At 45.4% G+C, this 25,306-nt stretch overlaps 1 protein-coding gene across 1 annotated transcript in view; it reads right to left on the bottom strand.

Annotated features, from left to right (window-relative positions):
• The window catches only part of SMPDL3B (sphingomyelin phosphodiesterase acid like 3B), a 484,668-nt gene extending 462,455 nt beyond the window's left edge, over nucleotides 1-22,213 (bottom strand). The window contains exons 1-2 of the mRNA XM_073664974.1: nucleotides 22,074-22,213; nucleotides 21,749-21,962 (exon numbers count right to left, since the gene is read on the bottom strand). Of these exons, the coding sequence (XP_073521075.1) occupies nucleotides 21,749-21,962; nucleotides 22,074-22,134 (275 nt within the window). The 5' untranslated portion in view covers nucleotides 22,135-22,213. The remainder of the gene's footprint in view (nucleotides 1-21,748; nucleotides 21,963-22,073) is intronic.
• Between the last annotated feature and the right edge of the window lie 3,093 nt (nucleotides 22,214-25,306).

Below are 25,306 nucleotides of genomic sequence, written 5' to 3'. Positions count from 1 at the left end.
TGTCCTCTGGCCATCCATGCTGAACAGACAGTACGACAGCTGTGCAGGTAGTACCATCTATAGTGCATGAAACTAGCTCCTGTCCTTCTTCCTCCTCCTCCACTTCCTCATTGTCACCCAATCCACGTTGGGATGAGATGAGGCTTGGCTATGTGTAATCACTCTGTATGGTTCCTTGCTCCATCTCATTGTGCTCCACCTGCAATGCATCCTCTTTGATTGTGAGCAGAGAACTTTTCAGGAGACATTGTAGCGGGATGGTAATGCTAATAATGGCATCATCGCTGCTCACTATCTTGGTGGAGTCCTCAAAGTTTTGGAGGATGGTACATATGTCTGACATCCATTTCCACTCTTGAGGTCTTATGTGTGGAGTCTGAATTGAATAACGACGGCCTTGTTGATGCTGGTACTAAACAACTGCCCTCTTCTGCTCACAAATCCTTCCCAACATCTGCAGTGTAGAGTTCCAACGCGTGGGGACATCACACACCAGTCTGTAAGCCGGAAGCTGCAAATGCTACTGAAACACTGCAAGGGCGGCGGAAGCTGTAGCTGACTTTCTAAAATGGTCACACAGGTGGCGTACTTTAACAAGCAGATCCGGAAGCTCTGGGTAGGATTTGAGAAACCCCTGAACCACGAGGTTAAGCACATGGGCCAGGCATGGTACGTGTGTGAGCTCGCCTCGCCTCAGAGCCGCCACCAGGTTCCGGCCATTGTCACACACGACCATGCCTGGCTGTAGGTTCAGCGGTGTGAGCCACAGATCTGCCTGCTCTTTCAGAGCTGTCCATAACTTTTTAGCATTGTGCGGTTTGTCACCTTAGCATATTAGCTTCAGCACAGCCTGTTGCCGTTTGGCTGAGGCAGTGCTGCAGTGCTTCCAGCTTGTGACTGATGTAGTCATTTCGGAGGCTGAAGAAGAGGAGGAGGCTGAGGAGGATGAGGTGCAGGAGCTGTAGACCATGGGGGCAACTCTGATTAACCTAGGGCTTGCAATCCTTGGCGTCGGGAGGACGTGTTCCATTCCAAGGTCTGACTGGGTCCTGGCTTCCAATATGTTTACCCAGTGTGCCATCAGCAAGATATACTATCCCTGCGCACAAGCACTTGTCCACGTGTCCGTGGTTAGGTTGAATTTTCCGGGAACTGTGTTGTTGAGGGCACGGCTAATGTTTTGGGACACGTGCTTGTGTAATGTGGGCACACCGGGAGAAATAGTGGCGGCTGAGGACCGAGTACCAAGGAACGGCTGCCGCCATCAGGTTGCGGAATGCTTCTGTCTCCACGCGCCTAAAATGCAACATTTCGATTGCAAGCAGTCGTGAAATGTGAGAATTTAGTAGTGTGGCCTGTGGGGCATTGGCTACATATTTGTGCTTGCGTTCCAAGGACTGGGGTATGGACAACTGAATGCTGCGCTGGAACAAGGACATGGACGTGCTTCCTGATGCTGCTACTTGAGAGTGTGCAATGACAGGTGCAGGGCAGGAGGCATTTTCGCATGCACCATGGACAGATGATTGGCTTGCATGCACAACAGTGGAAGAAGCAATGGTGCCACCCGCAGACACTGTTCCTGGAACCTGGGGTTCGGCCCACAAAGTCGGGTGCTTTGCTGCCATGTGCCTGATCATGTTGGTGGTGGTCAGGCTAGTCGTTTTGCCACCCCTGCTGATGCTGGCCTGGCAGGTGGTGCAAATGGCCTTTTTGGGGTTATCGATAGACTCTGGAAGACCTAACAGTTGTACTGGCAACTTCCTTTGTGTCGGTGTTACTGGGAACGGTTGCATGCCTTCTGTCGGTGGCCACCACACTGCTTCTTCCTGCCTGTTGAGGTGCTCTGCCTCCCTCCCCCTGTGTGCTGCTGTCCTCGCTCTGCATGTCCTCCTGCCAGGTTGGGTCAGTTACTATATCATCCACCACCTCGTCTTCCACTTCCGCACCCTGGTCCTCCTCCTGACTTTCTGGCAATTGTGTCTCATCATCGTCCACTTCTTGTGACACTTTCCCACCGTCGCCTACATGTGACCGTGGCTGCTCAAATATTTGGGCATCGCTACAAGCCTCTTGCCCCACTTCAAGTGGACTGGGCGAGAGGCCCAAATCTATAAATGGAAAAGTGAACAGCTCTTCAGAGTGTCCAAGTGTGGGATCAGTTGTCTCTGGGTACTCGGCATGATGGGAGAAAGGAGGATTAGGGTGAGGAATATGCGGTCCAGACTCACGGCTACTGAGACTTGACCGTGTGGAAGACTGGGTGTTGGGGGTGGTGGTGCAAAGTGACTGAAAGCATTATCCGCTATCCAACCAACAACCTTTTGACACTGCTCTGGGTTCAATAGTGGTGTGCTGTGGTCCCCTAGAAATTGGGACAGGAATTTAAAGCGAGAAGATGTGGATGTTTGTTGTGGCACAATTTTGGCTTACCCACGGTCTTGTCCTCGGCCTCTGCATGCACCGTTACCATCACGTTCAGTTCCCTGTGCCTTGCCACGTGCCTTGCCCATTTTAAATGGCGGACAATATCTTTCACACTCACTATAAATGACTGAGTTTGGAGCGAACTAATCTCTGATTTGTGTGACGGAGAAAACAGAGTTTTAAATACCTGGCCTGTAGGTAAGTAGTTTGAACAGCAAACTGCTGTGAATTGCTTCACTGACTCACTGAAAGAAATTTTTAATGGAGGCCAGAAATGGCAGTATTTTCTGACAACGTATATGTGATCCGTTTGACGGAGAAAATACAGTTTTAAATAGCTGGATTTCTAGCGCTGTAACATGGAAAGGACATGGCTGTATTCTGCAGTGCCAACAAGCAAATGGCGCAGAAAAAAAGGTGTTCTCTGGATTGCTTTTTAATCAAATAATGAGGATTAAGATCCAAAGAAAAGTATTCCTGGCCCCTGAGACCTGGGCCTTTGTATAGAAATATCTAACTACAGCAGAAGGCAGAATTGGAATGGAGCCTCTTGTGCTATATGCACTGCAGTCTGCTACAGTGCTGGCCAAAAGTATTGGCACCCCTGCAATTCTGTCAGATAATACTCAGTTTCTTCCTGAAAATGATTGCAATCACAAATTCTTTGGTATTATTCTCTTCATTTAATTTGCTTGCAAGGAAAAAACACAAAAGAGAATGAAGCAAAAATCAAATCATTGATCATTTCACAAAACTCCAAAAAAGGGCCGGACAAAAGTATTGGCACCCTCAGCCTAATACTTGGTTGCACAACCTTTAGCCAAAATAACTGTGAAAAAACTCTTCCGGTAACCATCAATGAGTTTCTTACAATGCTCTGCTGGAATTGTAGACCATTCTTCTTTGGCAAACTGCTCCAGGTCCCTGATATTTGAAGGGTACCTTCTCCAAACTGCCATTTTGAGATCTCTCCACAGGTGTTGTATGGGATTTAGGTCTGGACTCATTGCTGGCCACCTTAGAAGTCTCCAGTGCTTTCTCTAAAACCATTTTATAGTGCTTTTGGAAGTGTGTTTTGGGTCATTGTCCTGCTGGAAGACCCATGACCTCTGAGGGAGACCCAGCTTTCTCACACTGGGCCCTACATTTTGCTGCAAAATTTGTTGGTAGTCTTCAGATTTCATAATGCCATGCACACGGTCAAGCAGTCCAGTGCCAGAGTCAGCAAAGCAACCCCAAAACATCAGGGAACCTCCGCCATGTTTGACTGTAGGGACCGTGTTCTTTTCTTTGAATGCCTCTTTTTTTTCCTGTACACTCTATGTTGATGCTTTTTCCCAAAAAGCACTACTTTTGTCTCATCTGACCAGAGAACATTCTTCCAAAATGTTTTAGGCTTTCTCAGGTAAGTTTTGGCAAACTCCAGCCTGGCTTTTTTATGTCTCGGGGTAAGAAGTGGGGTCTTCCTGGGTATCCTACCATACAGTCCCTTTTCATTCAGACGTTGACGGATAGTACGGGTTGACACTGTTGTACCCTCGGACTGTATGGCAGCTTGAACTTGTTTGGATGTTAGTCGAGGTTCTTTATCCACCATCCGCACAATCTTGCGTTGAAATCTCTCGTCAATTTTTCTTTTCCATCCACATCTAGGGAGGTTAGCCACAGTGCCATGGGCTTTAAACTTCTTGATGACACTGCGCACGGAAGACACAGGAACATTCAGGTCTTTGGAGATGGACTTGTAGCCTTGAGATTGCTCATGCTTCCTCACAATTTGGTTTCTCAAGTCCTCAGACAGTTCTCTTGTCTTCTTTCTTTTCTCCATGCTCAATGTGGTACACACAAGGACACAGAAAAGAGGTTGAGTCAACTTTAATCCATGTTAACTGGCTGCAAGTGTGATTTAGTTATTGCCAACACCTGTTAGGTGCCACAGGTAAGTTACAGGTGCTGTTAATTACACAAATTAGAGAAGCATCACATGATTTTTCAAAGGGTGCCAATACTTTTGTCCACCCCCTTTTTTAGGTTTGGTGTGGAATTATTTCCAATTTGGCTTTAGGACAATTCTTTTTGTGTTTTTTTCATTGAAGACAAATTAAATGAAGAGAATAATACCAAAGAATTTGTGATTGCAATCATTTTCAGGAAGAAGCTGAGTATTATCTGACAGAATTGCAGGGGTGCCAATACTTTTGTCCAGCACTGTATATACCCTACCTGCCGGCCTATATGCACTGCCTGCATGATATCTCTGAAGATGGATTAGTTAGTCCTCAAAAGGACTGATTGTCCTTTTGAGGATATGTGTAATGTACGGTTTTTCTCCCCACACTATCTAATACACAAGCAAATCTCTCCCTGACGCAGCAGCACCTCTCCCTACACAAGCAAATGGCTCAGAAAAACGGTGTTCTCTGGATTGCTTTTTAAGCAAATAATGAGGATTAAGATCCAAAGAAAAGTATTCCTGGCCCCTGAGACCTGGGCCTTTGTATAGAAATATCTAACTACAGCAGAAGGCAGAATTGGAATGGAGCCTCTTGTGCTATATGCACTGCAGTCTGCTACAGTGCTGGCCAAAAGTATTGGCACCCCTGCAATTCTGTCAGATAATACTCAGTTTCTTCCTGAAAATGATTGCAATCACAAATTCTTTGGTATTATTCTCTTCATTTAATTTGCTTGCAAGGAAAAAACACAAAAGAGAATGAAGCAAAAATCAAATCATAGATCATTTCACAAAACTCCAAAAAAGGGCCGGACAAAAGTATTGGCACCCTCAGCCTAATACTTGGTTGCACAACCTTTAGCCAAAATAACTGTGAAAAAACTCTTCCGGTAACCATCAATGAGTTTCTTACAATGCTCTGCTGGAATTGTAGACCATTCTTCTTTGGCAAACTGCTCCAGGTCCCTGATATTTGAAGGGTGCCTTCTCCAAACTGCCATTTTGAGATCTCTCCACAGGTGTTCTATGGGATTTAGGTCTGGACTCATTGCTGGCCACCTTAGAAGTCTCCAGTGCTTTCTCTAAAACCATTTTATAGTGCTTTTGGAAGTGTGTTTTGGGTTATTGTCCTGCTGGAAGACCCATGACCTCTGAGGGAGACCCAGCTTTCTCACACTGGGCCCTACATTATGCTGCAAAATTTGTTGGTAGTCTTCAGATTTCATAATGCCATGCACACGGTCAAGCAGTCCAGTGCCAGAGGCAGCAAAGCAACCCCAAAACATCAGGGAACCTCCGCCATGTTTGACTGTAGGGACCGTGTTCTTTTCTTTGAATACCTCTTTTTTTTCCTGTACACTCTATGTTGATGCTTTTTCCCAAAAAGCACTACTTTTGTCTCATCTGACCAGAGAACATTCTTCCAAAATGTTTTAGGCTTTCTCAGGTAAGTTTTGGCAAACTCCAGCCTGGCTTTTTTATGTCTCGGGGTAAGAAGTGTGGTCTTCCTGGGTATCCTACCGTACAGTCCCTTTTCATTCAGACGTTGACGGATAGTACGGGTTGACACTGTTGTACCCTCAGACTGTATGGCAGCTTGAACTTGTTTGGATGTTAGTCGAGGTTCTTTATCCACCATCCGCACAATCTTGCGTTGAAATCTCTCGTCAATTTTTCTTTTCCATCCACATCTAGGGAGGTTAGCCACAGTGCCATGGGCTTTAAACTTCTTGATGACACTGCGCACGGAAGACACAGGAACATTCAGGTCTTTGGAGATGGACTTGTAGCCTTGAGATTGCTCATGCTTCCTCACAATTTGGTTTCTCAAGTCCTCAGACAGTTCTTTTGTCTTCTTTCTTTTCTCCATGCTCAATGTGGTACACACAAGGACACAGAAAAGAGGTTGAGTCAACTTTAATCCATGTTAACTGGCTGCAAGTGTGATTTAGTTATTGCCAACACCTGTTAGGTGCCACAGGTAAGTTACAGGTGCTGTTAATTACACAAATTAGAGAAGCATCACATGATTTTTCAAAGGGTGCCAATACTTTTGTCCACCCCCTTTTTTAGGTTTGGTGTGGAATTATTTCCAATTTGGCTTTAGGACAATTCTTTTTGTGTTTTTTTCATTGAAGACAAATTAAATGAAGAGAATAATACCAAAGAATTTGTGATTGCAATCATTTTCAGGAAGAAGCTGAGTATTATCTGACAGAATTGCAGGGGTGCCAATACTTTTGTCCAGCACTGTATATACCCTACCTGCCGGCCTATATGCACTGCCTGCATGATATCTCTGAAGATGGATTAGTTAGTCCTCAAAAGGACTGATTGTCCTTTTGAGGATATGTGTAATGTACGGTTTTTCTCCCCACACTATCTAATACACAAGCAAATCTCTCCCTGACGCAGCAGCACCTCTCCCTACACAAGCAAATGGCTCAGAAAAACGGTGTTCTCTGGATTGCTTTTTAAGCAAATAATGAGGATTAAGATCCAAAGAAATGTATTCCTGGCCCCTGACACCTGGGCCTATGTGTAGAAATATCTAACAGCAGCAGAAGGCAGAATTTGAATGGAGCATCTTGTGCTCTATGCACTGCAGTCTGCTATATACACTGCCTGCCTATACACCTTGCCTGCCTGATATCTCTGCAGATAGAGTAGTCCTCAGAAGGACTGTTTGTTAAGATGGATATGTGTAATGTACGGTTTTTCCCCCTACACTACCTAACACACAAGCAAATCTCTCCCTGACGCAGCAGCACCTCTCCCTACACTGTCTGATTCCAGAGTGACTGTTACGAGCATGGCGGCGCCAGGTCTGATATAGACCTGATGATGCTTTTCGGCCAGCCAATCACTGTAATACCAACAACCAATATGGCTACAGCATTACAGTGCATGGCAGGCAATCCCTGCAAGTTCATTGGCTCTCTAAAGAGCGCCAAACATACAGGGAGGCGAGCACCGAACAGTAGTGAGCATGCTCGCTCATCACTAGTGGTAACGGGTAAGGATTGCGCACATTGATCTTATTAATCTCTCAAAAATCCAGACATGGCCTAAGACCCCGATCCTTCTTTTTGACACCCAACAGCCACAGGAGACTTAGAGGGTGTTATGTGACCTGCAACTAAACTAGTCTGAAGGTATTCTTTCAAAGCCTCCCTTATTGTCACATTAAATAACCGACTCTTAGGGAGCTTAGCATCAGGGACGAACTCAATAGCGCAATCGTAATCTCTATGAGGTGGTAAAGCTTTCGACTCCACCTCCGAAAAAACCCTCCAAAAATCCTGAATGGGTTCAGGTAACTTCCACTTCACAACAGCTGCAATGTGAACATTACAACACTTACCATAACACCCCTGACCCCAGGATCTTATGGAACCAGACGACCAGTCCAGCAAAGGATTTTGCACTTTTAACCAGGGCAACCCCAGGATGACCAGGGAAAGCAATTTAGCAAGTACAAATAAGTCAATCTGCTCCTGATGTTCCATATTCATAGTAAGCAGAAACCCAGTGACCTTTCGAAGAACACTCCCATGCTCCAGGGGAGTATTATCAATCGCCACCACAGGAAAAGGAGACGACAAAGGTTCAGAACCGAACTTATTCTTTTCAAGAAATTGTTGATCAATCAAATTAAGTGCAGAACCACAATCCACCATTACCTGAAACTGAACCTAACAGGTGGAAATACCAGGAAAAAACACCCCAGAAGAACGTAAAAACGCAATGCGAACGGGCGTGTTATTTCTACTGACCATTTTTTTTCTTTCCTTAAGCCAACCTCACATTGCTTTAAAAAATGATCAGCCTTACCGCAATACAAGCAAAGTCCCTCAGAGAACCTCCTGGCCCTCTCCTTGGAACGGGATGACATTGCCTCCACCTGCATAGGTTTCCCAGTGTCGACAGGAATATCGTGAGAAACAGAATCCAGCAATATAGGAAACTTCTCAGTCTGACTGGCCCTCAACCTTCTATCCACATTGATTGCTAACTGCATGACAACTTGCAAAGTATCAGGTGCAGGGAATGCAATGAGCAAATCTTTAACCCTTTCACTCAAGCCTGCCAGAAACTGAAACTTGAGTGCAGGGTTGTTCCACCTGACCTCTGCAGACCATCGTCTGAACAGGGTGCAATAACTCTCAGCATCAAGAGAATCCTGTTTGAGACGACTGAGCTCTGCCTCAGCTGATGTAACCCATGGCATCAAAAAATGCCTCCACAGTCCTCAAACAATGATCATCAGGAGACAAGGAAAATGCCCAGATATGAGGTTCTTTACGCAATAGAGACATAATAATCTCTACACGCTGTAGTTCACTCCCAGAAGATCTAGGCCTGAGCCGAAAATACTGTTATGTTCTGCAACTTAGAACTAAGTAATAGGAGGGAAAAGCTGTCCCTGCACTGAGACTTAAACCCTACGCTGGAGTGGGTGCCCTATTCCTTGTGAATAGCCCTACCGACACTCCTGCACTGAACTCAAACGAAGACCTGAAGGAAGGGGAAAGGGTGTCCCTAAAAGATCTAAGGAATGGGAGAAAAAACAGGAGCCCTCCTTAAAGAAAAGTAAGTTGCAGAAACGAAGATAAAAGGAAACAAAACTGGTGGAACAAGAAGTCCCAGAATATCAATTGTCCCCAGGACAAAGAACTAACAAGGCAACTTAGCCAGAGCACAAGCGAAAGAACACTGATGTCCAGCGGGGAATGAGACACGGGTGCTGAGTAAGAGTGAAGAGATCACGTGACCAAGACACCCAGCACCAGAGGAAAAGACTAGAAGCAAGCAAACCACAATAAGATGGCCGATAGTAAAACAACATAAATTCTAACACCTAGGTATTTTCTTCAAACCATATTAGCAATTAGCACTTTATATTTATTTTGATTTAATACCTGCTCCCATTAATCTGAACTGATTATCTTTCTTTGCACTATTGGCACTTTTTTCATTGAGGTATTTTTATTTGGTTATTGGAATATCATATGAATTGAGGGGGCATTTATGCATATAGCATTTATGCATACTTTATCGAAGTGCCATAGTTTATCAAAATGTCCTGGCAATTAGTTATGGGATTGCTAATATTCATCTTTCTTCTCTTCTTACAGGTATATCTTTGTCATTCATCTACTATGTGTTATCTATTCTGAAAATTGAATTGTACCTCCATGCTTCTTGCAATGCTCTGCAGCCTATCATTGGTATATCTTTGTCATTCATCTACTACGTGTTATATATTCTGAAAACTGAATTGTACCTCCATGCTTCTTGCAATGCTCTGCAGCCTATCAATGGTATATCTTTGTCATTCATCTACGTTGTTTAACCCATGAAATTTAAGGTCATCACAGTTACTTTCACAGTTTATGATCCATGCAGACTTGCCAGTCTGTTTTATTTTCTGCAGTTTATGGTCTCCTGTTGTCTTAAACTAGCTGATTGATTGCTAACGAGTAGTGTTGAGCATTCCGATACTGAAATATCGGGTATCGGCTGATATTCGCGGTATCGGAATTCCGATACTTAATTCCGATACTTTTACAATATCGAATACCGGAATCGGAAGTTCCCATAATGCCTGCGCTCTGCAGTGTCTCTGAAGGATGACAAGCTGGATGGCAGCGCTCAGCTGCGATCCAGCCTGTCATCAGAATGCCATCCCAGCGTGGGAGAATTCTCCTGATTGTTTAAAAGCCGGCGGGCGGTAAAAAGCCGCCGGCTTTTAAACAATCACACAGCCCCATACTGCTTTCCCGCAGCCTTCCACCCCGATCCTCCGCTCCCCTTGCCACCTCCCATCCCGATCGTAAGTTAGGACCGGGCAGGGAGCACAGCACCAAGGAGCGGGGAGCGAAGGACCCGGGCGGGGAAGCCGGCAGTGAAAAGACTTCACCGCCGGCTTTCCCGTTCTGTGCTGCACTTTCCCGCCGGTTATTTCAAATGAACAGCTGAGGTATCAGCTGATGCTGATCAGCTGTTCATTTGAAGTCGCCGCGGTGCCCTCAGAGGGTTCATGTGAGTTCATGCTTGACTGCATGAACTCACATGAACTTTCCCACGGTCGCACAGGTCAGCCTCACCTCCCAGACCCGTCATGATTGGTGTCTGTGGGTGTCTGTGCGATGTGTGCGGGTGTGCGCGGTGTCTGTGCGATGTCTGCGGGTGTGTGCGGTGTCTGTACGATGTCTACGGGTGTGTGCGGTGTCTGTGCGATGTCTGCGGGTGTGCGCGGTGTCTGTGCGATGTCTGCGTGTGTGTGTGCGCGGTGCCTGTGCGATGTGTGCGGGTGTGTGCATGCAGGCAGACATAGGCCGATGTGACACTACTACTCCCATCGGCCTATGTCTGTCCCCCGTCCACTCGTGCCAGCAGGATCAGCTTGATGGGAGCAGTAGTTCCCATCAGCCTGATCCTGCTATTTAAATTGCCCTACTGTGTCCCCAATAAATTTTAAATACATGTCATTGGTGGCCAGTGGTTACCTACAATAAATTAGTTTATACATTACCTGTCCCCGCCGATCGCCACCTAAAATAAAGTAAAAAATAAAAAACTACACCTATACTCACCTAGACACCTAATTCCCCGAAGCCATCGATCTCCTGTAATAAAATATAAAATAATAAACCACAACCTTATCCTTACCCCTCCGTAGTAGTCCACGAGTGTCCCACGAAGATCTCCAGTTCAGAGCAGCCACATAGAATGTGACCGCTCTGAACCGCCGCCGCTAGAATGATGGGGCCGTAAAGCAGCCCGGTCATTGCATAAGCGGGTTCACCGGAGTTCAGGCAACGCTGCTCCGGTCAACTCCTTTACGGCCCTGCTGTATCGTGAGAAATTCCCACGGTACAGCAGTGCCGTAAAGGCGGTCTCCGGAGCTGCGCTGCCTGAATGCACTCCGGTGACCTCAGTCAGGGGCTCCCGCTGCCGGGAGCGGACGTGTTCCCGGCAGTGTGAGCTTACAGCAGCCATGCACAGCTGTCACCATCTCCAGATGTGACAGCTGTGCATGGGAGATCAGCGCAGGAATGTGGACAGGTAACTATTTTTTTTTAGTAAACTAAGAATTAAATTAAATGGTGTGTTTTATTTCAAATAAATTATTTTTTTCTGGGTGTAGTGTGTTTTTTCTTTTTAACACTTTGTAGGTTAGTAATGGGGGTGTCTTATAGATGCCCATCATTACTAACCTGGGCTTCATGGCAGCTGGCGCTGACATGAACCCCAGCCCTATTACCCCCTGCCACCGCACCAGAGCAGCGTGGAAGAGCGAGGCTAAGTGCCAGAATTGGCGCATCCTATGGATGCGCCATTTCTGGGGCGGCTGACGGCTGGTGTTTCTAGCCTGGGAGGGGGCCAATATTCATGGCACCCTTCCTGGGCTATTAATATCAGCCCCCAGCTGACTGCCTAGCCTTTGCTAGCTATTAAAATAGGGGGGACCCCACGTCATTTTTTTTGGGTGGTCCCCCATTTTAATAGCTAGTAAAGGCTAGGTATTCAGCTGGGGGCTGATATTAGTAGTCTGGGAAGATCCGTGGGTATTACCCCCTTCCCAGGCTTCAAACATCTTCCCCAGCCGTCTGCTTAACCTCCGCTACAGACTAAAATTATGGGGGATCCCACGCCAATTTTTTTTTTAAATAAATCCTTTATTTAACACTAAATGACATTTGAGGAGTTAATAAAGATGCAGTCCCTAAATTATTATTTATTTTTTAATTAATTTTTCCCAAAAATTTTGACGTGGGCTTTGCCATAGTTTTGTATGCCAGCCAGGTCCAGCATCCAGCTTCTATGAACGCGCCATTTTCCGGGGCGGCTGCGGACTGCAATTTGCAGCGGGTGGGGCTCAGAAAGCTTGGGCCTCCCTGCGTTGCGGATTCCAGCCCCCAGCTGCCTAATTGTACCTGGCTGGACACAAAAATAGGGCGAAGCTCCACGTATTTTTTTTTTAAATTATTTCATGAAATTCATGAAATAATTAAAAAAAAATTGATGTGGGGCTTCGTCCTATATTTGTGTCCAGCCAGGTACAGCAGGCAGGAACGGGCTGCCCCCAACCACCAGCTGCCTATTTGTACCTGGCCGGACACAACAATATAGGGAAGCCCTTTTTTTTAAAAATTATTTCATGAAATAATTTAAAAAAAATTGACGTGGAGCTTCGCACTATATTTGGGTCCAGCCAGGTACAGCAGGCAGGAACGGGCTGCCCCCAACCACCAGCTGCCTATTTGTACCTGGCCGGACACAACAATATAGGGAAGCCCTTTTTTTAAAAAAATATTTCATGAAATAATTAAAAAAAAATTGATGTGGAGCTTCGCACTATATTTGGGTCCAGCCAGGTACAGCAGGCAGGAATGGGCTGCCCCCAACCACCAGCTGCCTATTTGTACCTGGCCGGACACAACAATATAGGGAAGCCCTTTTTTTCTTAATTATTTCATGAATTTCATGAAATAATTAAAAAAAAAAATACGTGGGGCTTCGCCCTATTTTTGTGTCCAGACAGGTACAACAAGGCAGCTGGGGGCTGGAATCCGCAGCGCAGGGAGGCCCAAGCTTTCTGGGCCCCACCCGCTGCAAATTGCAGTCCGCAGCCGTCCCAGAAAATGGCGCGTTCATAGAAGCGCCATCTTCTGGCGCTGTACCCAACTCATCCAGGGCCCTGGTGTGGTGGCTCACTGGGTAATAAAGGGGTTAAGGCCAGCTTGGCATTATCAGCTGGCCCTAAGCCCGAAATTCATGGGGTCACGCCAATATTAGACATGACCACCATGAATTTCTAGTAAAGTATTTAAAAAAAACACAACACCCAGAATAAAGTCCTTTAATTGAAATAAAGACACAATTCTTTATTGTTCTAAATTAAACTATACTTACCATCACGCCCATTCCAGCTGAAGCCAACGATCTCCTGCAATAAAAGAAAAATAATAAACCAACCTCATCCTTATCTTCCCATGGATCCCACGACAGCTTCAGCTCTGCTACATCGAGATGACAGGTTGGACCGCAGCAGAACGCTGCCATCCAGCCTGTCATCCCGCAGACACTGAGACGCGCAGGCATGCTTGCGCTCCTCAGTGTCTCTCTGTGACGGCATAAAGATGAGCCGAGTTCATGTCCAATGAACTCAGCTCACCTCATGCACGTCACTGACAGCGTGGGAAAATTCTCCTGCACTCAGCGCTTCAGAGTGACAATTCTCCCACGCTGTCAGTGACGTACATGAAGTGAGCTGAGTTCATTGGACATGAGCTCACCTCATGCACGTCACTGACAGCGTGGGGAAATTCTCACGCTGAAGCGCTGAGTGCAGGAGAATTTTCCCACGCTGTCAGTGACGTGCATGAGGTGAGGTCATGTCCAATGAACTCGGCTCACCTCATGCACGTCACTTACAGCGTGGGAAAATTCTCCTGCACTTAGCGCTTCAGCGTGAGAATTCTCCCACTCTGTCAGTGACATGCATGAGGTGAGCCGAGTTCATTGTCGGCTCATCTGGATGCCGTCACAGAGAGACACTGAGGAGCGCAAGCATGCCTGCGCTTCTCAGTGTCTGCGGGATGACAGGCTGGATGGCAGCGTTCTGCTGCGGTCCAGCCTGTCATCTCAATGTAGCAGAGCTGGAGCCGTCGTGGGAACCATGGAAAGGTAAGGATGAGGTTGCTTTATTATTTTTATTTATTGCAGGAGATCGTTGGCTTCAGCTGGAATGGGTGTGACGGTAAGTATGGTTTAATTTAGAACAATAAAGAATTGTGTGTTTATTTCAATTAAATGACTTTATTCTGGGTGTTTGTGTTTTTTTTTTAACTTTCACTATGGGGTTAGTAATGGGGGTGTCTTATAGACGCCTCTCCATTACTAACCTGGGCTTGATGTCAGCTGGCATTATAAGCTGACATCAACCCCAGCCCTAATACCCCACTGCCACCGCTACAGGGCAGTGGGAAGAGCGAGGCTAAGTGCCAGAATTGGCGCATCCTATTGATACGCCATTTCTGGGGCGGCTGACGGCTGGTGTTTCTAGCCTGGGAGGGGGCCAATATTCATGGCTCCCTTCCTGGGCTATTAATATCAGCCCCCAGCTGTCTGCCTAGCCTTTGCTAGCTATTAAAATAGTGGGGACCCCACGTCATTTTTTGGGAGGGTCCCCCATTTTAATAGCTAGTAAGGGCTAGGTATTCAGATGGGGGCTGATATTAGTAGCCTGGGAAGATCCGTGGGTATTACCCCCTTCCCAGGCTTCAAACATCTGCCCCAGCTGTCTGCTTAACCTCCGCTAGAGACTAAAATTAAGGGGAACCCCACGCCAATTTTTTTTTAAATAAATCCTTTATTTTAACACTAAATGACAAGTACAGTAATCAACACTATCACTGTACTTCATATATATGTGACTGACATGTTTCTTTCTATCTAATCTATGTATGATTCTCTATTCCTTCTATTCTAAATTGTCGGGTACAGATGCTGAATTGCCGGCCGGCTTTCTTAAAGAGACGGTGCATGAAAACACTAATATTTTTTTAAATAAATCCTTTACACTAAATGACAAGTACAGTAACCAACACTGTCACTGTGCTTCTTATATGTGTGACTGACATGTTTCTATCTATCTAATCTATGTGTGAAGCTCTATTCTTTCTGTTATAAATTGTCGGGTACCGCTGCTGAATTGCCGGCTTTTTTAAAGAGACGGTGCATGAAAACACTATTATTTTTTTAAATAAATCCTTTACACTAAATGACAAGTACAGTAAGCAACACTGTCCCTGTACTTCATATATATGTGACTGACATGTTTCTATCTATCTAATCTATGTGTGAAGCTCTATTCTTTCTGTTGTAAATTGTCAGGTACCGGTGTATGCGCTGATGAATTGCCGGCTTTTCGCATAACACATTCTACATTATTCTTAGTTGTTTTATTTCATGTAAAATTAACCTACAAGGAAAGAAAGGGTTTATTTTCATTCTGATATTAGTGTCCCATTGACTTGCATTGGTTTCCGGTATCGGAATCGGCGATATCCGATACTTTTTGAGTATCGGTCCGATCCAATCCGATACGATATTTCCTGATATCGGAAGTTATCGCTCAACACTGCTAACGAGTTAAATCTGTGTCGATCTAAGCAGATACTTCCCTATATATTGAGACATAGTCAAGGGGCAGCATTTATGTGGGGGCATTTATGCATATAGCATTTATGCATACTTTATTGAAGTGCCATAATTTATCAAAGTGCCGCGGCAGTTAGAAAATGGCAGTTGGACAGGGCAGGAGACAGTTAAGACATGCAAGACAATTAAACAAACTTGCTTCCAGGTCATATTTTTGGCAAACATTATTCACCATTTGTATCTGTGCCATTTATATTCTGACTGCTACAATCATCCACATTCACCGTTCTCCCACAAATTCGGCACACTTCATCCATATTAACCCCTCACTCCTCTCTTCTCCTATGTACAGCTGTCATGCTCTCTTCACAATGTTATACCACACAGATCCATTCATTCCCACCATACAACACAGGAAACACTCTCACAAATCACTCAACTATCTGCTCACTCTCTGTTTCTTTCTTCTCTTAGTCGCAGGTGATATTTCTCCTAATCCAGGACCCTCCAGTAATAATAACACTAACTCTTTCCCTGTTACATTCAGAAACCCTGCTAATCTCATTAATATTCCCTGCATATCTTCTGTCTCATTCAACTGTGCCCTTTGGAATGCGCGCTCAGCTTGTAATAAACTCTCTTATATCCATGACTTTTTCCTCTCTAATTCCCTCAACCTTCTGGCTCTCACTGAAACCTGGATCCAGCAGTCGAACACCACCGCCGCTGCAGCTCTCTCCTATGGTGGCCTACATTTCTCTCATACCCCGCGACCTGATAACAGATCAGGGGGAGGTGTTGGTCTGCTATTGTCAACAAAATGTACTTTTCAGGTTATCCCCTCTGTACCCTCCCTTATCTTCCCGTCTTTTGAGGCCCACACAGTCAGACTCTACCGGCGGTTGGCGGTGGCGGTTGTCTAACGCCCTCCAGGTCCGCCCATCAATTCCTGGATCACTTTGCTGCCTGGCTTCCAAATTTTCTATCCTGCGACATCCCCACGATAATCATGGGTGATTTTAACATCCCAATTGGCGATCCTCTTTCCCCATCTGCCGCTCACCTTTTATCACTAACCTCCTCCTTCGGCCTTTCACAGCTTGCTAATTCTCCTACACATGTGGACGGGAACACATTGGACCTGATCTTCTCCCGGCTTTGCTCAGTACATGATTTTACTAACTCTTCCCTTCCACTCTCTGACCATAATCTTCTTTCATTCTCTGTCAAGAACTGTGACTCTACTCTAGACCCCCCCACTTTCCACACTTTCCACACTTATAGAAATTTACGCGCCATTAACACCCAGAAATTGATGAAAAAGTTGCAATCATCATTGGCCCCAATCTCCTCCCTCTCGTGTACCGACTCTGCATTGAAGCATTATAATGAAATAATGCTATGCGCCCTGGATGAAGCCGCACCTCCTACACAAAGAACAATTCGGCATAGACGGCGACAACCCTGGCACACACCTCAAACATGTCTTCTCCTGCGGTGCTCCAGGTGTGCTGAAAGGCTGTGGAGAAAATCTAATCTGCCCGAAGATTTCCTCCATTATAAATTTATGCTGAAAACATATAACTCTGCGCTTCACCTCTCCAAACAAACCTACTTTAACAACCTCATCATCTCACTTTCCAATAATCCTAATTGACTCTTTGACACGTTTCATTCTCTCCTCAATCAAACAACACAGGCCCCGACCACTGACCTCAGTGCAGACTATCTGGCCAATTATTTCAAAGAAAAAATTGACCATATACGACAGGAAATTTTCTCCCAATCCCCAAACGTTATGCATGCTCTCCCCCACCATATTGTATCTTGCTCACTTTCTGACTTTGAACCAGTCACCGAAGATGAAGTGATCAGGCTCCTTGCATCTTCTCGCCCTACCACCTGCACCAGTGACCCTATTCCCTCACATCTACTTCAGTCCCTTGCTCCAGCTGTCACCACTCACCTAACTAAAATTTTCAACCTCTCCTGCTCATCTGGTATCTTTCCCTCTTCTTTTAAACATGCCAGCATGCATCCATTACTTACAAAAAACATCCCTTGACCAGAACTGCACAGCCAACTACAGACCTGTTTCCAATCTTCCCTTTATCTCTAAACTCCTGGAACGCCTGGTCCATTCCCGTCTAATCCGCTATCTTTCAGACAACTTTCTTCTTGACCCTTTACAATCTGGTTTCCGCTCTTTACATTCTACTGAAACTGCCCTCACTAAAGTCTCTAATGATCTACTAACAGCTAAATCTAATGGTCACTATTCCCTGCTGATTCTCCTGGATCTCTCTGCAGCATTCGACACTGTGGATCACCAGCTCCTCCTCACTATGCTCAGCTCTATCGGCCTCAAGGACACTGTTCTCTCCTGGTTCTCCTCCTATCACTCTGACCGCTCCTTCTCTGTGTCTTTCGCCGGCTCCTCCTCCTCTCTCCTTCCCCTTACTGTCGGGGTTCCTCAAGGATCAGTCCTAGGCCCCCTTCTTTTCTCCTTATACACCGCTCCCATTGGACAAACAATCAGCAGATTCGGTTTCCAGTACCATCTCTATGCTGATGACACCCAATTATACACCCCTGCATTACTACAAAAGACCAGTGATTGTCTTTCTGCTGTCTCTAACATTATGTCCTCCCTCTGCCTGAAACTGAATCTGTCAAAAACTGAACTACTCGTATGTCCTCCCTCCACTAACCTACCTGTGCCCGATATTACCATTTCCGTTTGTGGCTCAACCATTACTCCCCAGCAACAAGCCCGCTGTCTTGGGGTCATTTTTGACTCAGATCTTTCCTTCACTCCTCACATCAAATCACTCGCTCGTTCATGTCATCTACACCTCAAAAACATCTCAAGAATCAGGACTTTTCTCACCTTTGACTCGGCAAAAACTCTTACCGTAGCTCTTATTCATTCCCGTCTGGACTACTGCAACTCTCTACTTATCGGGCTTCCTCTTACTAAACTCTCCCCTCTCCAATCCGTCCTTAATGCAGCAGCCAGGATCATATTCCTCGCCAACGGCTACACCGATGCCTCTTCCCTGTGCCAGTCATTGCATTGGTTACCCATCCAATATAGAATTCAATTTAAACTTATCACGCTTACCCACAAAGCGCTCCATGCTTCAGTACCCCCCTACATCTCCTCCCTTGTCTCAGTCTACCACCCTACATGTGCCCTCCGTTCTGCCAGTGACTTAAAACTAATATCCTCCATAATCCGAACTTCCCACTCCCGTTTCCAAGATTTCTCACGTGCTGCGCCAATTCTTTGGAATGCACTACCCAGGACAATTCGATTAATTCCCAATACCCACAGTTTCAAGCGGACCCTAAAAACCCATTTCTTTAGACTGGCGTATCGCATCCACACACTACCTGTCCTTCTCAGTTGTCCGTCCCAGTTTTCCCCCATATTAAAATCTTCTTCAATTTCAGGTTCATACCAACCATGTACTTAATAGCCTCGGTCAGGAGTGTACACATACTGGCCGGCGACCAGTCCATGTATTATTTATCCTATTTAGTATATTAAGGCTGCATTATACAATATATGTGCATTCTACCTTTTGTGTCTCCCCCATTTCCTCATAGACTGTAAGCTTGCGAGCAGGGCCCTCACTGCTTTCGATATGAGATATGCTTATTCTGTATTGTCTGTATATGTCCCCCCTAAAATTTGTAAAGTGCTGCGGAATATGTTGGCGCTATAAAAATAAACATTATTATTATTATTAATTGAGATATGATTTAGCTTGGTACCGCATCTCTCTGCATTGGAGGCTTCCGGTTCCCACCTTGTCTCTGTTTTTATAAACTATTTGTCTTAAATAAAATTAGGTTTTTAATAAAGCTAGAGTCTCTGTCATCCTGCTGGTTTGAAATAATAACTATGTTGGATTAAGTAGATATTGATATAGCTAGAGTGTCTAGTGTCTTTTGGAATTTTCCTTTGTACATTGATGAATAATTTAAAAAAACACATTGAAAAACTGGAGAAAGTTCGGAGAAAAGCTACCAGAATGGTGACCCATCTGCAATCAATGTCCTATGAGGAATGTTTAGAGGATTTGAGAATGTTTAGCTTTCAAAAGAGAAGACTGAGAGGAGACTTAATAGCTGTCTACAAACAAGGGCTGACACACTGTAGAGGGATCAGCTTTATTCTCGTTTGCACAAAGAAAGACTATAAGCAATGGGTTGAAATTGAATGGGAGAAGATACAGATTAGCTATTAGAAAAAACTTTTTGACAGTGAAGCTGATCAATGAGGGGAACAGGCTGCCACGAGAGGTGGTGAGTTTTCCTTCAATGGAAGTCTTCAAACAGAGGCCGGACAGTATTCTGTCTGAGATGGTTTAGTGAATTCTGCATTGAGCAGGGGGATGGACATGATGACCTTGGATGTCCCTTTCAACTCTACCTTTTTATGTTTCTATACCTCTGCCTTTCCCGTGACCCTCGCATTACATTCATCTTAGCCAAAAAAAAGAGTACTGGTTGTTCACCCAACTAGACCCATGCTATAAGTAGAACGCTACTTTGAAGAACCTAGAATATAAGGCATATTTTCAGTTGTTTCACACTTTTTTGTTAAGTATATAATTCCACATGTGTTAATTCATAGTTTTGATGCCTTCAGTGTGAATGTACAATTTTCATAGTCTTGAAAATACAGAAAAATCTTTAAATGAGAAGGTGTGTCCAAATTTTTGGTCTGTATTGTAAATCCTAACCTATATCTTATCCTATGCTTACCCTGCACTAGGTATGAAGCATTAGTTCATACATTTTACATTAACCCTTTACCTTACCCATAAACTGTACATTACCATTACAGAATGCAAGGCAATTCTCAACATATCACATCTTACAGTATACATTACTAAAAATCGCATGACAGCTCACATGGCACAATAAAACCGCACAACACTATTCTTATAATACAACACTGTCTTCAGGGGCAGGGACAGGGCAGTCTGCAGCCTTACAGTTGGATTACTACTTTTATCATTGCAGGATAAAATTATGCTGTTTGTTTCACTTCCTTGCCATTATAACAGTTTCTGCTTACTTTTGAAAAATAAACACGTTCTTGTTTACATGTACAGATTGAAAACCCAAACTAATGTAACACTTCTTTATGTTGTCTACAATTGTGTCTATTCCAGGCAATACTAAATAGCTTATTGCAACTATGTAAAAGAGGAACGTAGTGGGTCCCGGACCTCTGCTGAGCTCAGTGAGTGCCAGGACGCCACACGCTGCAGCGTGTCATTTTCCCTGCCGTGAGTGGTCACATGGATTACAGCGGGGGACATCTTTGGACAGGTGAGTATAAGGATTTTTTTATTTTATTCTTATTTTTACAGTTGGACACTGCAGGAGCAGACACTACTTCTCTCAACATTGTCCCCTGCTGGTACTGATCGCAGCACAAGCAGGGGACAATGATGAGGTCAGCATTCAGCACCCGGCGCTTGAGAACAGCATTAACTGTACACTGATTTCCAAGCACCGGTATGTGTCACACAGATGACACACTTATGTCATCCGTGTGTCATCAGTGTGGGACATTTTGCAGCCCGTGCAGTGAGTAAAAAATGGACAGGTCAGTGTGTTTTGCCCACGGACACACGGTCTGTGGAAACACACTGACATGTGCCCAGACCCATTGAAATTGGGTCTCCGTGTGTCAGTGCCTCAGGTACATGTGGAAACTGGCACCACACGTACCCGACACACTGAAGTGTGAAAGAGCCCTAAGAATGAGAACTCACAGGAACAGGAGGATGGACCCTCCTTTGTCATAATATGTCTCTATCAAAGAAATGAAAAATGAGGAGCAATTGGAAAGGACCATAGTGAGACAGGTCGTTAAAACATGTTGGCATAATTAGGCATATTATATCAAATTGCGGAAAAAAAGGTATTTCACTGTTTGCATAATGACGGCTATGAAAGAAAACAAAAGGTCTCATAATTGTGAGTCTACTGTATTCGTTAGCCTGGCACTACCCCCACCTTCATCACTAATGATTGACAATCATTGATGTGTTCAGGCATATAAATTAGTGGTTATATCAGGTGTCATCTACGTAGAAGAAAGCACTGAAAGAAAGAGAACACTGATTAATGAAAGTCTTATGTCTCAGACAGTATGCACTTTGTACTCACCCAGTCCACAGTATGAAGTCCGGATCAGGCAAGATATCCTTCATTGCATGTATAGAGGAGTTAATAAGGGAACCTGGAGAGTCGCATAGATAATTCCCCCATTTCCCTGCATTTGTAACTGACTGGTCACCTGCAGATGGACAGACTTTTCCTGGGTCTGTGGTCACAGTGTAGTTGGGGTCTAGATGCAAGTCTGTCAGGTGCCAGAAGTAACCTAAGAAAAAGACATATCAATCAGATTTCTGTTTGCTTCAGGAGGTCAATGTCAAATACATCCAGTTTATTACTGTGAGCAATTTGTTTTACAGTCCTGTCCCCTACTTACCTCTTTCTGATGAGGTGAAAACCACATAGACCACCAGAAGCTGGAAGATGTCAGTTCTCATGGCAGAAGAGCACGTGTAGGTACACTTGAATCTGAACCACCTCCTTCTCCTGCTTTTCACTTTGACCTAACTGTGTTTTCAGGAAGTGGTAAAGAAATATTATCTGTGTTATGTCATTTACAATTTAAAAGGTCTATTCCAAAGGGAGATGCACATTTCAAGACAATGAAGATGTGTTATCTAGTTTACTACTTGAAGGGAACCAGTTATAAAATGACTGCAAAACGGAAAAAAAACATTTTCCTGCAGCCATTGCTGATCTGCAGACAAATACCATTATAAGGCTATGTACACACAAGGTATTTTTTCAGCGTTTTTTACTGCAGCAAAACCTGATCTCTTTTCAGAAAGGTTTGTATCTCCAAAATGTAGGTTTTTGATTGTTTTTTTTCACTGTACATTTGTCTCTTTATGCATATAGATAAAGATGAGTGAAAAAAAAAACCTCATTCTATTTAGTGATGAGCGAACACTAAAATGCTCGGGCGCTCGATGCTCGGGTCGTGCACATTGGAATACTTGGGTGCTTGACCCGACCAATGAGCCCAATGTAAGTCTATGGGAAATTTGACCATTTTTCAGGAGGCTCCCCCCGGCGGTCTGCAGAGGGCCTAAAAATTGCTCAAATCGATGGGAGCAGTGCTCAAATAACATGGGGACAGCATAGGGAAGACCCCTGGAAGTATTTCTGACTCCCAGGTCACTTGGGTCAACAACGTTGTCAGACGTATTATGCCACTTTTACGGACTCACAATAAAATATACCAAAGCTAAACCGAAATGGATTTTCCTGGGAAATATGTTAAGGAACATTCTTTCCACGGTAATGACTTGTATATAAAGCAAAATAAATAACCAAAAGCAAAAATTGTCCTCCACACCTTGGGCTATGTTCACATGTAGCGTTTTTGATGCCTTTTTTCACTTTTGCATTGCTTTCAACTGTGACAAATGCATTCACCAGGAAATTTCATTTTAACATTTTACAACCTTATCTGGCCATGTGGTTGGTGTGTGAGATATCATCAGACACATCGTGTTTCATTTATGAAGGAGGGACTCTGAAAGCCACAAAGCCTATTTTTATAGGGCCATCTGGCGGCCTTTACTATGCTTAAAGGGCCAGCAGTCGGCCCTCACTATTCTTAGAGAGCCATCAGCCGGATATGTTTTATTGTTCCCATTACTAAAGAGTCGGTCTCCTATACTGTTATTGCGTATGCAGTGAGTGCCAGGGCTGCCCAAAGTTTGGACGCACCCCAATACTGCTTTGAAAATTTGGATGCACCCCAATACCCCTTTGAAGAGACTAAGAGGAGGGTCTCCTGAAAACAATGTTCCCATCATTAGGAAGTAGGTCTCCCATTGTGTTTGCCTATGCAGTGAATGCAAGGGTTGCCTAAAATTTGGAGGCACTCCAATGCCCCTTGGAAGAGACATACAGGTCAGAGGCCTCCTCAAAACATTGATCCCATTATTAGGAAGTGGGTCTCCCATAGTGCTGACCTATGCAGTGAATGCAAGGGTTGCCAAAAAATTGGAGGCACTTCAATGCCCCTTGGAAGTGGCATGGAGGTCGGAGGGCCTCCTCAAAACAATGTTCCAATCATTAGGAAGTGGGTCTCCCATAGTGTTGAACTATGCAGTGAATGCAAGGGTTGCCAAAAATTTGGAGGCACTTCAATGCCCCTTGGAAGAGACATGGAGGTCAGAGGGCCTCCTCAAAACAATGTTCCCATTATTAGGAAGTGAGTCTCCCATAGTGTTGACCTATGCAGTGAATGCAAGGGTTTCCAAAAATTTGGAGCCACTATGTAACATACCTGGCGGCGTCTTTGCATAGTGGTCCATCTCCCACTGTGCAAGAGCGCGCACTTGATCTCCAATCCAGAATGTCTCTCTGGCTTCCCTCCATGCTGTCTGTTTGCTTCTCTTTCTGCTGCTTAAGGGTGGCGCCCGATCACTTCCTGCTTTTTGTACCTGCTGCAGGCACACCCCTTGTGTGTCCTCAGCCTATTGCTGTCTGTCACCTGGTATTTAACCCAGCTGCTCCAATTAACCCATGCCTGAGCATTGTGTTTCATTCAGTGTGCTCTTTCACTCTGAATGTGCCAGGTCCCTTACTGTGTTTGCTTGCTTGCCTTTCTTGTAGGCTGTATTTCCAGTCCTGTCTGAACACGTTCCTAGCCTGTTCCTCCCGCCTTCTAGGGGACGCATACCTAGACCCGCTCCCGTATCTTGTCTGTCCTGTCTGAACACGCTCCTAGCCTGTTCCTCTCGCCTTCTAGGGGCTGCATACCTAGACCCGCTCCTGTATCTTGCTACTGTGTCTGTTCTTGTCTGTATACTCTTCTAGCCTGTTTCCTGAGTTTCTCTATGTCCGTTCCTTTCCTTTTTCTGCAGAGTCTGAACTCGTACCTAACTCCTGCTCGTTGTCACTGTACTCCCGTCTGTGAGTTTGTGGTCCACTCGCTACTTCACAGCAAGTACCCTGTGGGTATCTGGTTCTGCCTTTCCCTTCCTGTCTGTTCCGTGTGAACAGAGCCCTGTCCCCCCTGATCTGCCTTTGCTCACCGCTCCGGCGGTTCTAGCCTGCTCTGCCTTTGCTCACCGCTCTGGCAGTTCTAGCCTGCTCTGCCTTTGCTCACCGCTCCGGCGGTTCTAGCCTGCTCTGCCTTTGCTCACCGCTCCGGCGGTTCTAGCCTGCTCTGCCTTTGCTCACCGCTCCGGCGGTTCTAGCCTGCTCTGCCTTTGATCACTGCTCCGGCGGTTCTAGCCTGCTCTGCCTTTGCTCACCGCTCCTGCGGTTCTAGCCTGCTCTGCCTTTGCTCACCGCTCTGGCGGCTCTAGCCTGCTCTGCCTTTGCTCATCGCTCCAGGCGGTTCTAGCCTGCTCTGCCTTTGCTCACCGCTCTGGTGGTTCTAGCCTGCTCTGCCTTTGCTCACCGCTCCGGCGGTTCTAGCCTGTTCTGCCTTTGCTCACCACTCCGGCGGTTGTAGCCTGCTCTGCCTTTGCTCACCGCTCCAGCGGTTCTAGCCTGCTCTGCCTTTGCTCACCGCTCCGGCGGTTCTAGCTTGCTCTGCCTTTGCTCACTGCTCTGGCAGTCTCGCTCAGCTCTGATCCTTTGCTCACCGCTCCAGGCGGCCTTGTCCTGCTCTACTCTTGCTCACCG

This window comes from Phyllobates terribilis, unplaced genomic scaffold (genome assembly GCF_046119375.1).
Source record: "Phyllobates terribilis strain yellow unplaced genomic scaffold, ASM4611937v1 Scaffold_181__1_contigs__length_3860067, whole genome shotgun sequence".
NCBI classification, from domain to species: Eukaryota; Metazoa; Chordata; class Amphibia; order Anura; family Dendrobatidae; genus Phyllobates; species Phyllobates terribilis.
The sequence above is the reverse complement of the archived record's forward strand: the minus strand, read 5'-3'. Positions and strand labels throughout refer to the sequence as shown.